Source organism: Moschus berezovskii, chromosome 10 (assembly GCF_049115385.1).
Source record: "Moschus berezovskii isolate FMDL1 chromosome 10, NW_MosBer_1.0, whole genome shotgun sequence".
In the NCBI taxonomy this organism is placed as follows: domain Eukaryota; kingdom Metazoa; phylum Chordata; class Mammalia; order Artiodactyla; family Moschidae; genus Moschus; species Moschus berezovskii.
Genome location: NC_142469.1, coordinates 81,763,108 through 81,780,241, shown reverse-complemented (window position 1 = coordinate 81,780,241; position 17,134 = coordinate 81,763,108). Strand labels below are relative to the sequence as shown.

Genomic DNA, 17,134 nt, shown 5'->3' with positions numbered 1-17,134 from the left:
ATGGACAGGGAAGACTGGCGTGCTGCAGTCCATGGGGTCGCAAAGAGTCAGACACGACTGAGTGACTGAACGGAACTGAACTCCTGCATTGCAGGCGAATCCCTTACCAGCAATGTAAAGTGTTTTCTTTACGTTGTTTTAAAGTATATGCATACATGTTCTCATAAGCAGAAGTAGAGTAGTCTTCCAGTTGAAACTACAAAATCTAAGAGGTTAGAGACATGAAAATTGTTATCTGGGAGAGGAGATTTTCAAAATCTTGATTAGAAAGAGCAGGGTTATCCAAGGACACGTAGAAACAGAACAGACCGGGGCTAAAGGAATGAGCGATTAGCAAATCCCAAAGAATGAATAGAGAGCCAGAAGTTATTTGGAAGACAGAAAAAGAACAGAAAGTAAGCCAGGAATTTTTGGAAAATGAATACTATTTCCAGTTGTCACTATTTTTCTTTTTCTGGAGGTTCTGTGTTCAATACAGTTAGCCATGTGTTGATTCTTTTATGTTTGTGACAACTGTAGAGACAATTTTTATGTTATGCTAAGAAATAAATATATTAGGATATAAATCAGTTCCTTAAGTAATTATAGATGTAGGCTGTAAATTGTTCTGCTTCCATTTTTACTATCTCTTGATCAAGAAATACTACATCTGCCTTGTCCCCACTGCTTATTACCTTCAGTGTTAAAAATGTCCCTTGTTAAAAATTTAAACATTTTTAAAATTAATCTGTTTCCATTTTAAATTGACGTCAATTTATTTGTTGTTCTATACATAAGTGTGTGTATTCATTATCCCTAGTTCTGTCCATAGTGTATTCATTACCACTGCCATTTTCTTTCTTGTTTTAAATAGAAGTGATACAATTGGAATGAGGACAAGCAATGAAGATTACTTTGTTATTATTTTACTAGTTTTAAGCAACTGTAATAACTATTATTAAATAACAGATAAGCAACAGGAAATAGGAAGTAGATTTTTCTTGGAAGGGTGTCATAAAATGTTTAAATTTTTCCTTCTAAAATAGAACAACCTTTTTGTTGATTATATTTATTCCTTTACTCCCTCTCCCAGTATTTTCATTCTAAAATGTGGGGTGAATAGTTATATGAGCTAGTGCATACTTTATATTGCTACTTTCAAAACTTTAAGATCATTATACCAAGTCCCAAGAGTTCAGGGACTCTGTGGTCAGGGGCAAATTAATTGAAGTCCCAGTCATTTAACAGTTCTTCCTGGTTGCTGCTTTAAAAAGTTAGTGCTTGAAGAAAGTCTGCATGTGTACATGAAGGAAAAACCTAGATTGTGGAAGAAAGAAGTTATTTGCAAGATATTTAAAATCATTGTTATTTAGAATTCCCATCCTTTGAAATTCGAAGCTAAGCACTCCTGATCTACCTGGTGCAGGGTCCCAGTGGAGAACTAAGTGTCACCCCACTTCCCTCAGTCCAGCTCCAACCAGTGGCCATGCAGAGGAGACCCAGGAAATTTATTAGCGGGATGTATTTACCCTAGGTTCTATATTTTGAGAATATGATGCTCTCACCCATCAAGGAAGTTTTTGACTACAAAACTCCCAACTAAAAATGGCTTAAATAATAAGGAGACAGTCTCTCATATTGTAGGAACTTCTGAGGTGGATCACTGGGGGCTACTTTCAGTGGCTTAGCAGTGTCACATTTCTGGTTGGCTTCTCTGTGTCTCTTGTTTTTTCTCTCATGGTCTTAAATAGCAGCACCGAGCATCACTCCATACAGATAGCATGCAAGGTCAGGGCCTTTCCTTGGGACCAAAAGTTGCATCATGTGTCCATACCTAAACCAATCACCAGCAAGGGAAATGGGTCTACCATGGCCAATTTAGGGAATCTGTTTCACCATCTCTAAACATCGCCACCTGCACCTGACCAACTTTTTCTTAGCAAAGATGGAAGGGAATGGCTGTCGCCTGGGGAACCAACAGTGTCTGCCGCAGTAGAATTGCTGCCATGTTAAAAAAAGAAAAAGTCACTCAGTCGTGTCCGATCTTTGCGACCCCATGGACTGTACAGTCTATGGAGTTCTCCAGGCCAAAATACTGGACTGAGTAGCCTTACCCTTCTCCAGGGGATCTTCCCAACCGAGGGATCAAACCCAGGTCTCCCACATTGCTGGTGGATTCTTTGCCAGCTGATCCACCAGGGAAGCTGCCATGTTAGCTCAGTATTAACACTTTGTCTTCAGCCTTGCCCTAGCTGGGGCACAGGCTTCCAGAGGAGCCAGGAAACGTTTACCTTACCTGCTGGCTTTATGGCTCACCAGCGCCTCTGTGTGGTGAGTCCCAGTAGCAAGGGAGGCGAGGAGAGAGGACTCCTCAATCCCACATCACTCCCATCTCGGGCCCTGGACTTTGCACCACTGAAATGGAACATTCCCTGGCAGCACTCACAGCCTTCCAGGAACCTAACATTCTGGAAATGCTCTACTTCTTTCCTATAAAACCAGCCTGGGCAATCTGGGAAATCTGTCTTTGGCTGCTCCCAGAACGGGGCTGATGGAGGATAGATTTCACCAGAGCTGTTTGGCGGGTGTTTTCAGTCGCTGTGTTCCATCGCAGGTTGACACTCTGCTCAGCCGGCTCCGCACTGAGCGCCCCCGGCGTGATCTGGGGCTTGGCCTTAGAAAGCAGCTCAGTTGCAGGCTCTGAGGATAAGGCTGCATTGTGTGCAAGGAGTGTGCAGGTAACAGCTGCAGCTCTTGGCTCACATATTTTTAGAAGGTCACCTGAGGCCAACAGGATTTAGAAGCCACTTTCCAAATTACCAGCTGAAGCTACAGGCTGCTGTTTTAAGTCCCTCTGTGCTCTGGTTAAGAAAGCTGAGTTCCAGGAGTACCTTTCTGTGGTCTCCTCCATCTCTGGGCCTCACAGACAGCAACATTTGCTCTGTGTCAACTCAGGTCACATCCCCGTTACCTGACTGATGTGCACTGAAAGTGGTTTTTTTAGTAAATCAGCTCTGAGTTTGCGAGGATCTGTTTTTAAGATGCATGGTCCTAGCAGAGGACTAAGTGTTGTGGAGATGAACTGTGGCTCTTCAAGTTGCTTTGGCCCAAAGGAAAATTCTGGACCACCTCAGAGTCTCAGGCTTCGTTACTCGCTTCATTAGCCCAGCCAAGACCTCAGCCTCTGGCAGTATTTTAAGTGGGTGGGTAAGAGCTTGTTTTTCTGGTTCTTTTACATTTACAGAATTGAACTGCAATCAGAATTGACTACAATGCAGTACTTGATCAATTTAGACACATATATCAACTGCTTTATTTCCATAAAAATATTTATGTTGCTACTTCTGTGTTGTTGACAATAATATTTTTATAGGGAATATAAAATATTTTATATTTTTATAGGGAATGCCATCTATCTTGTCATTCATTTAATTTTGATACATTCGAATTTAAAACTGATTTTAACTCAGCTTTAGTAATCAAGTCCGGAGAAGGCAATGGCAAGCCACTCCAGTACTCTTGCCTAGAAAATCACATGGACAGAGGAGCCTGGTGGGCTGCAGTCCACGGGGTCGCTACTAGTCGGACACGACTGAGCGACTTCACTTTCACTTTTCACTTTCACACAGTGGAGAAGGAAATGGCAACCCACTCCAGTGTTCTTGCCTGGAGAATCCCAGGGATGGCGGAGCCTGGTCGGCTGCCGTCTATGGGGTCGCTGGACACGACTGAAGTGACTTAGCAGCAGCAGCTTTAGTAATAAACTCAAGAAATAAATTCCCACATTTAATTTTCATCTTGGCCCTGCAAATCAATCATGCTTATCAAATGGTCATCAGATTTCTTATGTTCAAACTTTATTAGCATATTGAATTTTGCATAAATTAGGTCACACTTTATAGCAATGATGGACACTGTATATATGTGTCTTTACACATACATGGGCTTCCCTGGTGGTTCAGACTGTAAAGAACCCGCCTGCAATGTGGGAGACCTGGGTTTGATTCCTGGGTTGGGAAGATCCCCTGGAGGAAGGCATGGCTACCCACTCCACTGTTCTGGCCTAGAGAATTCCATGGACAGAGGGGCCTGGCGGGCTCAGTCTATGGGGCTGCAGAGTCAGACATGACTGAGCAACTAAGCACATACATACACATACCTACTTATTTCCTGAAGAAATAGAAGCACCATTTTAGTTAGAAAGTATAACTAAAGATAATTCAAAAGTAATTATCTTTAAAACTTTGCAGAGATTTTGTTCAAATTGATGTTTTTCTTTCTCAGAAAAGAAATATCACTCAACTGTAGTAATTACTTTGATCAGGGGTTTTTTACTCTAAAGATGAAGGCACAACAGTTAATAGGTTAATCTGCTAAAAGTCAAGTTTTAGAATTTAATGAGACTAATTCTCCTAGATTCTCTTGGAAGCTGTTTTATTGGAGTACAGAAATTATTAAGTAGAGTAAACATCACCCTTGTGGCTTGAGAATGAACTACAGTTTCCATTTAAATAGTTTGTCCTTGCAGAATTATGGGCTAGGAGAATTTACTCTGATTATATTATTAACAATTAAATTACTGTTGTGTTATTTCCATTTGGATGACTCAAGGTTTGTTGTTGTTGTTCTTCCCTTGTGTTCTAGAAAGGTATACACGAGTGGAATTTTAGTGCTTCTTCTGTCAGGGGTGTGAGGTAAGTCTCCTTGGTTTGGTTTACTTAGAAAACATTTTTCTAGAGCCTGAATGTCTTGGATGGGACTTATAGTCATGATTTAAAAATGCAAAGAACTTCAAGCACCCTCCTGTTGGTGAAAATGCTCAGCCTCCTTCAGACTCACTATCTTCATTACAAAAAGATTTGCAACAAAAGCTTCATGGACTCTGTACTTGTCACCTACTTAAAATACGGTGACTGAGAGATAAGTGTGATTGTGGCCCAGAGTCAAGGTAAGGATAGAAGGGAGCCGTTGGAGGTCCTCTCCAGCTGGGGGACTGGATGATTTATGTTAGAGGATGATTTTTCTGGGGTTTCTTGGTATACCAGGAACTACTCTCTCTTTAGATGTATTGAAAACACATGTACCACCTACAGGATTGGGTCCTCTAGCTAATACTAATGGAGAAGGCAATGGCACTCCACTCCAGTACTCTTGCCTGGAAAATCCCATGGATGGAGGACCCTGGTGGGCTGCAGTCCATGGGGTCACTAAGAGTGGGACATGACTGAGTGACTTCACTTTCACTTTTCACTTTCATGCATTGAAGAAGGAAATGGCAACCCACTCCAGTGTTCTTGCCTGGAGAATCCCAGGGACAGGGGAGCCTGGTGGGCTGCTGTCTATGGGGTCGCACAGAGTCAGACACGACTGAGCGACTTAGCAGCAGCAGCAGCTACTACTAACATGGTGAGATTATGGGAATTCATTTTTTAATGACTTTTCCTGAGATCTCTGTTCATCACATGTTCTTGAGGTTACAGTGGCTTCCTTCAGTTTGGACATTGCCATCATCATGCCCATGCCTGGGATTTAGAAATGAGACTTTTTCAGAGTCAAGAGCCCCCGGTTAAGTGTTTCCAGAAGTTTATGAGAAACCAACTCTTGCCCATTTCAAACCAAATTAGTTGCATTTACTTCTGTTTGTCCCGTATAAATAAAAATGAGAAAAGCTAGATTCCTGCAGACCAGTTATACAATACTTGGTTGCATTTGGCATAATGGTAATTGGTTTTGTTGGAGCATGAACTGGTGGAGTTGTCTGAGTCACTGATAATTGGAGTTTGCCTGGCAAAACCACCTGTTACCTTGTGAATGATGTGAACAGAAACAGGCCAGACTGACTCATTATATATCTTTCTAGTCCATGCCTTCTCAGATAAAGCATTACTCTCCTAATATTTAATTTTTAAGACCAGTCATTAGCAAGACACTATTTATTGCTGCCTTTTTTAAGCCATCCATCTAGGAAAATACGGTAAGTATAAATTTCTCTTTGTCATATTTATTTTCCAATGAGTTAATTTTCTCTAATGAGGTATGGCATCACTCCACAGCCTTTGCTGTGACTGACAATATCAACATGGAATGATTATTTGTGGCTACTGCCGATTTGTGTGTTGAGAAACTTGAGTTCCAGTGTATGACTTCAAAGAGATCTAACTTTTCTTGGCCTCCTCCTCTATTAAATAGAAGACAAACTATAGAAAAAAGTCCAGCTATCAGCAGTTTATCTTGCATCAGCTCATTTGGCATTTATTGAAAGCCAGCTATTTGTCAAATGTTGAGTCCTGTTCTGCTAAGGATACAAAAATGACTAAGAGCTGAACTCTTCCCTTGAAGCACTCACAACCCATCAGGGCAATAGACATTTAATAACTAATGACAGTACAGTGTGAAATTAGCAGAAGTATGTTCAGACCAGAGAGACAAGAGGAAATCTTTCTGTTTCAGGTAGAAGTAGTGAAGTGAGATGGAGTAAGGTCTAAGCTGGGCCTTAAATGATGAATAGAATTGCTGCAAGAAGTGAAAAATGATGTGCATTCCAAATGGAAGGAACAGCAGATGCAAAACCATAAAATAGGGATTGAGGAACAATAGCCCACAGACCAAATATGACCTGCTGCCTGTTTTTGCAAATAAAGTTTTATTGGAACTCAGCCATATTTATTCATTGTGTATTGCCTAAGGCTGCTCCAACAGCAAAACTGAGTAGTTTGGCCTGCAAAGCTTGATATATTTACTGTCTGGCTCATTACAGAAAATATTTGCCAACCCTTGGCGTAAAGGAGCATGGCCTGACTGTAAATTCAAAATTGTTTCAATTGCTGTAAACTAAACAACTTGCTGAGTCCAAACCAAGTGCTGTTTCATATTTCTTCACTCCTCTATACTGTCTACAATAATGAGCTGCTTTTACTGCCTCCGCACATTGCCTTCCTAGCTTTGGAAGAATTTTATTGTTCGACAGATCTCATGAACCAGAATCATCAGGGTCCATAGCCAGTTGATATGTGTGCTTTCCTTCCCAGTGCACAATTTAGTGCTACAACAGGCAAGACCTGTTCCCCACACTAAGTTGTAGGACACGTAGGTTATGTGCCTGCAACACCCTGAGCAGCCTTATCTGTAGATACAAGTAGGAAGACAATTCTCAGAATATTAAGTAATTTTAGTACTGTGGTGCAGGGAATGTCACTTTTGAAGTGCTATTTATAACATTCTGGTATAAACAGCATTGATATCAATACTTGGGACTGAATATAAAAAGCATTCCTTTTTCATCACAATTCATGGAAGGTATTGAGATTACTGTGAATAATTCTCTTTTGTTTCTTTCAGTATTTCTAAATTTGAAGAACGATGCTGTTTTCTGTATGTGCTTCACAATTCTGACGATTTCCAAATCTATTTCTGTACAGAACTTCACTGTAAAAAGTACGTATTAGTCATTGTTGATGCGTGAAAAAGACTGTTCTTACCTGATCATTATTTTTAATTAGTGAATGAACATGTAGCTCCTGTAGAGAATTCATGGCCATGTGCTTATATAAATATTTCATTTGGGTTGGTATTTTATAATTATGTGGCTTGTTTAACTGAGAAATTTGGGACCTCTCTTTAATAAATCAACCTTTTTCTTAGTCATAACTTACTTTTCCACAGACAAAACTTGAACCAAATTTACCAGTTAATTGCCAAGTCTTAGGTCTGATTTTTAAAGAGCTCATGTATTCTATGATTACCAAAATTTTCATTCTTGAATGAAATTCTCACCATTATCTACAGCAATGACTCCTAACTCTGGTTCATATTAGAGTCAACTGGTGGGCTCTAGAAAGTGCTTCAGCTGTATTCTGGACTAATTATATTGGATTTTTAGGTGGAGGAACAAATTGAGTTAAAAACCAGTGATCTAATTTATACCAATAAAAGATAATCTAAAAATCCATGAATTGCTTTGTATGTTTGTGTTAACCTCCCTGGGTATATTTCTCTTGGGCTAATAACTGAGTTCTTCCCGGTCCCTAATTGTGGGGACCTGTAGAAATGAGTGGGTCTTCCAAGGTGGCTCAGCAGTACAGGATCCACCTGGCAAGCAGGAGATGTGGGTTTGATACCTGGGTCAGGAAGATGCCCTGGAGAAGGAAATGGCAACCCACTTCAGTATCCTTGCCTGGGAAATCCCATGGACAGAGGAGCCTGACTGGCTACAGTCCATTGTGTCGCAAAGAGCTGGATATGACTTAGTAACTAAACAACAAGTAGAAGTGAGTTACAGTTGGGACACCAAAGTGCAGTAAAAGCCAACTTAGACTTAAATTTTTGTTGGGGATTGTTCTTATTCAAATAATCACTATTTGACCCCTTTATAAATGATTGATATACTAGCTACAATATACACTCAATCTTTTTATCTTGGTACCAAAAATATATATGCTTAATTTAAGATTCTTAGCTAAAGTTTTATCTTTACTATTGTAAAATGTATAGTAAAAAAGACTTGGAAATAAGAAAGAATTCCTAGCACATGTATGGTCAACTTTTCTACTTACACTTGAATTCTCAAGGCTATTCATTTATTTCAATAATAATTATAGCTAAGATTTATGGAATACTATATAAATCTTATAGGCCTATATCTATTTTAATCTTCAAATAAAGTTTATTAGGTAGATAATATTAATAGTTTTGTTGAAAAGAGTTAAAGCAAAAAGTATAGTCTTGGAGAGTTTATGCTTTTGAACTGTGGTGTTAGAGAAGACTCTTGAGAGTCTCTTGGACTGCAAGATCAAACCAGTCAATCCTAAAAGAAACCAGTCCTGAATATTCATTGGAAGGACTGACGCTGAAGGTGAAGCTCCATTAATTTGGCCACCTGATTCAAAGAGCTGACTCATTAGAAAAGACCCTGATACTGGGAAAGATTGAAGGCAGGAGGAGAAGGGGACAACAGAGAATGAGATGGTTGGATGGCATCACCGACCTGATGGACATGAGTTTGAGCAAGCTCTAGGAGTTGGTGATGGACAGGGAAGCCTGGCGTGCTGCAGTCCATGGGGTTACAAAGAGTCAAATATGACTGAAAAACTGAACTGCTGGAGAGTTTAACTAGCCTATGATCATATATAGCCAAAAAGCATAAAATTTTGGATTTGAACGAGGCATGTGCAACTCCGGAATTCAAGCATCTAGAAATTACCTGTGCTCCCATCCCACCAGAAGTATTATTTTCTACTTAGAATGTTCAGGTTAGAAAATTTTGTGTGAGTAGCTGATGGAAATCTTTAACCCAGATCTTTAGAATTTGTTTAGGTCTTTCATGTTCTTCTTCCTTTTGGTTAAATTTACTTGTGTCTTTAACTCATCAAGATCTGTCATCTTCATCAGACCATACTGTCATTCTAATCAGGTTTGGCATTTTTTTTTCCTGTATCGTTAACCTTCAAGAAATGTATGTATAGAGGAAGGAAGAGTGAAGAACTTAGAGTCACAAACAAACTCCAGAGAGAGGCTCCCAACTCCAAAATGGACATTGTTGGGGACCTCCCTGGTGATCCAGTGGTTAAGACTCTGCACTTCCACCATAGGGGGTGTGAGTTCGACCCCTGATCAGGGAACTAAGATCCCACATGCCGCACAGCCAAAATGTAAAATTAATTAATTAAATAAGGTCCCTGGGTGCTATTCTCTTGGGCACTGAGTCCTTTGTCCTTTAGTGTATGTATTAAAAAACAAAACAAAATGGACATTACCTACTTTGCTCATTGTCATATTTCCAAAGGCCAGAACAGTGTTGTATTCCATTAGACACTCGATGAGTATTTGTTGGATGGATGGATTAAAAAAAAAAAAACACTGTATAAGAAAAATTTTCTTTTCCTTCCTATGTAGGGAAACCCCAATTCTTCCCGACTATGTTTCTTTTCTGTGTGTCTCCTTTATTTCTCACAAAACACCTCGTTTCTGATATTTCTTGTCCCCAGATGTGTGGCGATTTCCCCCCAGAACAATTCTTTGTGACACCTGCAGTTGAACTCAGTTGACCTAGAGGTAGAGTGAGATCCCATAGGCTAAGGGCTCAGTCCCATAAGACCGTTTCTTCCCTCAGCTTCAGGTGCCAGTTGCAAGCCAGGTTATCACCTGTGTTTTAGACAAACCAGTTATAGCTCAGAGGTCCTGGTGACACCCTTCTTGGCTTTGATTAATTTGCTAGAGAGGCTCACAGAACTCAGGAAAACACTTAACGTTTACCAGATCATTAAAGGGCATAATACAGATGAACAGCCAGATGAAGTGATTTGTAAGCTGAGGTCTGGTAGGGTCCTGAGTACAGGAGCTTCTGTTCCTGTGGAGTTGGGGTAAGTCAGCCTCTCTGTATGAATGTTTGCACCAACCTGGAAGCTCTCTGAATCCCTTACTATTGGTATTTTGTGGACACTTCCTCATGTGTGTGTGTGTGTGTGTGTGTGTATGTGTTTGTGGTCGCTCAGTCGTGTCCACCTCTTTGCAACCCCATGGACGGTAGCCTGCCAGGCTCCTCTGTCCATGGGATTTTCCAGACGAGAATACTGGAGTGGTTTGCCATTTCCTTCAGGGGATCTTCCCCACCTAGGGGTCAAACCCATGTCTCCTGCATCTCCTGCATTGACAAGCGGATTCTTTACCACTGAACCACGTGGGAAGCCCCATTCCTCAAGTAGGCATGAACAGGTAATAACTCCACTTCCAGCCTCTCTCCCATCTATGAAGGATGGGAGGTAAGATTGAAAATTCCAGGCTTTTAATCATGTTTTGGTATTTCTGGTGATCAGTTCCCATCCAAGAGTCATCCAGAAGCCCGCCTAGAATCACCTCATTAGAACAAAAGATGCTCCTGGTTCTCTATCACTTAGAAACTTAGGAAGGTTTTATAAGGGATGAGGTTTTATAAGGTTGTATCAGGGATGAGATCTAAGACAAATCTTAGAATACAAGATGCTCCTCGTATTCTTATCACTCAGAAAATTACAAGGATTTTAGGATCTCTGTGCCATGGACCTGGGGCAGAGGCCAGTATATTTATTTTCTATGCTTTCATAGGTATAGAGATAACAGAAAAGTTCTGAGTTGTGGTAGGAAGCGTTTCTTGCCACACAGTAACCTGTTCTTTCCTTGGGCTGACTGTGCACAGCATAATCTACCCGTGAGATCATCAGCCCCTTGTTCAGAGTGCCTCCCTTAACTCCACGTCTGGACTAGAATCCATTAGCATCCCCTCTGGAGGGACAGACTCAGCTAGTGCACAGAGGGAAAAATCTGTTTCTTGCCATATATTTTTTTTTAAGCTCTGCAATGATCTCCAGAAAACAAAACAAAACTTTACAAGAATAATTACTGAAGAAAATGTCTATCACCAAAAGAGAGGTGGCTTCTGTCACAAACATAAAAGATAGCCATTCCTGGTTCACATCAGTATTTTACAGACCGTGTATAGGGGACCCCACATGGATACTGAGGTGCTCAGGCAGAAGTTTCAGGAACTGAGATCAAACGTAGTGGCCAGCACTGTGTCAGAGAGTCAGCTCAGGAGTTAGAGACAATACTTCAGAAGGTGGATGTTTCTGTTATGTCCCATTTAAAATAATAATAGCAGCAAAACAATAATAGTTAATATTTAATGAGGTGTGCCCTGCCTTGAGCACTTTACAAGTCATTTTCATGTATTCCCCACTTAAAGAATGAGTCTCAGAGAGGCGGGGAGTTTGTCCCAAATCGTGTAAATACTCCCAATCTTGGTCTTATACACAAGTCCACTTTCTTCACATTTCTCTGTCCTTGTCTAGCCTTACCATTCTGATTGTTTAACGTGTCATGTTACTATTATCTGAAGTGTTAGACATTGTCTGAAACTTCTGTCAAATTATACCAACCTGTGTTTTCTTTTTGGAAAACCTTATTTTTCACACTGATGCTCATACTTTATTGCCTGACTCCTCTCGATCCCAGTTTTTGCTCTGAAATCACTTTAAAACATGCTTGCATATATTTAATATGTTAGCTATTATGAGTGACCACATACCCGTTTTCTTTGTAGGTTTTTTGAAATGGTGAACACCATTACTGAAGAGAAGGGGAAAACCACGGAGGAAGGAGATTGTGAAGGTGACTCCCTGGAGGTAAGTTTGACAAAATTTCTCTTGTGGCTAATTTTTTTAAGTGAACTATTTAAAGTTTTACTGAAGGAAAGGTGTGTGTGTGTGAGAGAGAGAGAGAGAGAGCAGGCATGTTGCATGAGTAGTGTTGAGGAGTAGAGGGTCTGGAGTCTATCGAGTCTAGAGTCTATAGTTAGTGAAGTCGCTCAGTTGTGTCCGACTCTTTGCGACCCTGTGGACTGTAGACCCCCAGGCTCCTCCATCCGTGGGATTCTCCAGGCAAGAATATTGGAGTGGGTTGCCATTTCCTTCTCCAGGGGATCTTCCTGAGCCAGGGATTGAACCCAGGTCTCCTACATTCCAGGCAGACGCTTTAACCTCTGAGCCACCAGGGAAGATAATAAGAATCTGTAAGCTGTTCCTTAGTGTTAAAAAGAGCTTTGAGAATCCCTTTGGTTAAAAAGAGCTGAAAAGCAAACATCAGAGAACTCTTAGGAATACTATGTTTTTGTATCTTACTTATAGAGAGTAACTATGCTTTTATCTGGAGACGGCAATGGCAAGCCACTCCAGTACTCTTGCCTGGAAAATCCCATGGACAGAGGAGCCTGGTAGGCTGCAGTCCATGGGGTTGCTACTAGTCAGACACGACTGAATGACTTCACTTTCACTTTTCACTTTCACGCATTGGAGGAGGAAATGGCAACCCACTCCAGTGTTCTTGCCTGGAGGACCCCAGGGATGGAGGAGCCTGGTGGGCTGCCATCTATGGGGTCGCACAGAGTCGGACACGACTGACGTTACTAAGCAGCAGCAGCATGCTTTTATCTCTGAGGGTGTTGATAACCCTTAATGCAAGAGTCGCAGTGCCCTTGCACATTTTTCTTCTCCTCTGAGATATGCTGCAATTCAGACCAGCAAAATTCTGTGACAATTCTGAATGATAGAAGCATTTGCAGCCTTCATTCGTATGCTTCCATGGAGAATCTGAAACAATGGAAGAGAAACAGAGTAAAGAGAGGAGGTGATAGCACTCACCCCGACGCTATTCCTCTCAATCGCCGCTTCCTTGTGCCTCCTGGATATAGTTCACTGCAGACACCTATTTTTCAACTGTGTCCATTTCCTCCATCCTGTCTGTCTACTGCATGTACAAGAGTGTCCTGCCACAGTGAGGACCAGTACTGGGGAGGTTGAGGAGTGCTGACTCTCACACTGGGCATCCTTAGTGTCTGAAAGGTGACACTTCTCCAGACATGGCATGGGCCTCTGTTTTCTCCAAGCCCTTCCCATTTTATGACTTGGGAGAGAATTCTAAATTCAAGCAATATTGAAATTTAAATTTCTAATGTTAAAGTGAAATTGAACTACAGCCCCAGTCTGACTACTATGCTTATGTTTTAGATCACTTTGATAACGTCATCTTGTATACCAGCAGTGTATGTAAGCTTTATGTAAGCATAATGGTAGGGTAACAGTCGAAGGAAATTTAAATATAATAACCAGTTGTTAATTATGTCTATAATTAAATTCTGTAATTCTTTAGCAGTTATATGCATGTGTGTGTATGCTAAACTGTTTCAGTCATATCTCACCCTTTGTGACCTCATATGGAATGTAGCCCACCTGACTCCTCTGTCCATGGGATTCTCCAGACAAGAATACTGGAGTGGGTTGCCATACCCTCCTCCAAGGGATCTTCCCAACCCGGGGATCGAACCCGCATCCTTATGTCTCCCATTAGCAGGCAGATTCTTTACCACTAGCACCACCCAGGAAACCCCGGCAGTAGTATAGCTTTGTTATTCCTGAATAAGCCTAAGGCTTTTTCATTTAAGTTATAAAAAGATGATAGAGCTACTTTGGAAAAAAACTAATCTTCCCCATGTACTAGCTTGCTGTCTGCAGAAGTAATAGACGGTACTTTGTTATACTTAATATTTTGCAATATTATATTTTCTTATTTAAGTGATTATGTTAGAAACTAGACATCTTGACTTCCACATCAGTGCTCTTTTGACTGTACTTCATTATCTCTATTTTTATTTGGGTTAAATTTAGCATTGCTTGATACATAGCAACTGCCAGGGTAAAAGTTAACAATGAAAATGAAACACTTCCATTAATAATAAATTATGAAGTGGATAGATTAGAAAACCCCCGAAGTTATTTTACAATATCATAAATTGCTAAGTTTAAAAAAAACAAAACAGTGATATCTATTCTTTATTATCCTTCTTTGAAAAGCAATCCATCTTACGATAAATGTACATAGCATAGCCAGACTATGATAGCCAGGTTGGGCAAGCTTGGTCTTCATAAACTGATTGAATCATCAGTTCAGAGACTCTGCTCTAGAAACTCCTTTAACTATAGGCACAGCATAACACGGCTTGAATTCCCTTAGAATTTGTGGTGAATTACACTGGCTAATTTTTCTAAGACTAGTTCTCCTATACTGTTAGACGGATAGGTAGATTGCTTTTCAGAGAGCTGTCAAGAAGACCCAGGGTCAGGATCTCCCGATCTGTATGCAGTGGTAATCAATGGGGTGGGCTCTGTGAGATACCCTTCCTGATCAGACGGTTCTCCTGCAAGTGCTGAGAACACTCACCAGCCAGATAAGGAGAGAAACATTCAATTTTTCTTCCTAGGAAAGTCTGGAGGTTTTAGTAGGTCTGCTGACCTCACAAAAAACAACTCATACCATAGAGCTCTCTGATTTATCAAAGTGCTCCTAACCCACTCTTCTCAAGAAAGTGTATGCATGCTCAGTTGCTCAGTAATGTCCAACTCTTTGCGACCCCATAGACTGTAGCCCGCCAGGCTCCTCTATCCATGGGATTTTCCCAACAAGAATACTGGAGTGGGTTGCCATTTCCTCCTCCAGGGGATCTTCCCGATTCAGGGATAGAAGCCGAGTCTCCTGCATTGGCAGATGGATGGATTCTTTACCACTGAGCCACCTGGGAAGCCTTCTCAAGAAAGTGCAGGGACACTATTCTTTTAATGTTAGAAAAACACTCTTATACTTCTTATACGTCGTTTGTGTTTTGTCAGAATAATTTAAAATCTCTGACATAGAATGGCTTCTGCAGTAAGCCATTGTATAGTGGATTGTATAGTCTATACAGTGAATTCAAGCATACTTGTTTTAAGTATTTTGGCTTAGTTTGCTATTATTGCTACAATTAGTGACATTGCTGATGTTGTAGTCTTGGGTGTTCTGGTAGCGTGACATGAATGAATGGATACAGTGATGTTCTGGGTTGTGAAGATGATGATGTCCATCTTGGCTTTCCAGTCCCTTCATGGCCTTCCCAGTCCCTTCATGGCCAGAGCACCTATACAATATGAGTTATTAAATAACCTTACTTACATTTTTGTGTAACTTATGATAACTCCATTATACCCTTGATCACATTTCTTAGACATTTTCAATATTCATGACTAAGATTGTGTGTGCATGTGCTAAGTCGCTTAAGTTGTGTCCAACTCTTTGTGACCCCATGGACTATAGCCCACCAGGCTCTTCTGTCCATGGGTTTCTCCAGGCAAGAATACTGGAGTGGGTTCCCATGCCCTCATCCGGGGGATCTTTCGGACCCAGGATTATGTCTCCTGCATTGGCAGGTGGGTTCTTTACAACTAGCGCCATAACATCAGGTTTTTAGTATTCTAAGTATTTGATTAAAATTTATTCCTTAATTTCATTACTGCAAACTGAACTCAAAACTTCAGGCTGTGAATGATATACTGAAAATAATTCCTCCTCTTTCTATTCTTTACAGTATAAGTGAGAAGGATTACTTTAGTGTTTAAGATTTTATATGCAGAATTATTTTCTGATTTTCACCTCCATTTGAGATAGAATTCAAATTGGCCCAAAACAAAATTAAAATTTTAGAAAGATCAGATGTTATTTTTAAATGTTTTTTAACTTTTCATGGGGTGGTGTCAGCATTTGGCAGATATTAGCTATTAATGTGGTTCCCTAAACCACAAATTTGAACTAAACCTTAGACTTCCTGGTGGTTGAAAAACTTACCTGAAGTCCAAGTGAAGATTTGCTTTTCTTTTCTTTGATTTTGAGTGCTGTTTCTTTGAAGCAGTACAATTGTGGGAGGGATTCAGCCTTGTTTGGGTCATGGTCAAGCCCTTCTTCCAATTGATCATACCTGACTCTACTCTAGTAAGATCCCTGTGCTGGGGTCAGGGGTCTTGGGTTTTAGCTCTGACTTTGCCAATAACCAGTTTTATAATTTTGGACATAATTTCTACTCCTGCTGGATTAAGATGATACCATTCCTTAAATGAGAGTTGAACAAGAAGATCTTAGATGTCCTTTCCTAGCTCACATTTTAAACAAATTTCGAGATTAGTACAAACTGTACAAGGCTTCTTAAATATAGCTCAATACCACTTTCAGAGGACTTCTCTATTTTTAAACAGAAAGAGAAACAACTTCTTTTGATTCAAGGCCATGTTTTTGATTCAGGGCTATCTTTTGAAATGGAAGAGTTATGAACCCATAGCTTAAAGAATTTATTATATTAACAAATTTACACTGAACTCATTGAACAATTGATTATAGTCAACTGTAAGGGTTTGAACACTTATCGTCTGTGGTCCCTGTTCTTGTTCTCCCAGCCTTTCGTGTCTGTCCTAAGAACACGGGCATCTACACAGTTACCCAAGCCAGACACCGCAGAGAATCTCTGCTCCAGTCTCACAGCCAGTGTTTCTTCCAGCCCCTTCCCTCCCTTCTGTCACTCCTCTCTCATGTCCTCATCATCTCTCATATGCCTCTTATCTCTCCTGTCATCAGTAACACCGGCCCTGCCATCACTGGAGAGATTGCTCAGGCAGATTTAATCCTGTGACTTCCCTAATTAAAAAGCTTTTTTATTTCCTTAAGCTTTTTTTTAAGAGTATAGTTTGATTTCCCTAATTAAAAACCTTTTTTATTTTCTTCAGTTTTTTTTTTAAGAGTATAGTTTGACTTCCCTAATTAAAAAGCCTTT

The 17,134-nt window shown here is 40.5% G+C and overlaps 1 protein-coding gene across 2 annotated transcripts in view; it reads left to right on the top strand.

The window, feature by feature from the left end:
- Nucleotides 1-17,134, top strand: part of MAP3K5 (mitogen-activated protein kinase kinase kinase 5) — a 229,799-nt gene that overhangs the window by 138,196 nt on the left and 74,469 nt on the right. For both annotated transcript variants that reach the window (XM_088840777.1, XM_055432817.2), the window contains 3 exons: nucleotides 4,624-4,673; nucleotides 7,318-7,413; nucleotides 12,053-12,134. In XM_088840777.1, coding sequence (XP_088696903.1) covers nucleotides 4,624-4,673; nucleotides 7,318-7,413; nucleotides 12,053-12,134 — 228 coding nt within the window. The remainder of the gene's footprint in view (nucleotides 1-4,623; nucleotides 4,674-7,317; nucleotides 7,414-12,052; nucleotides 12,135-17,134) is intronic.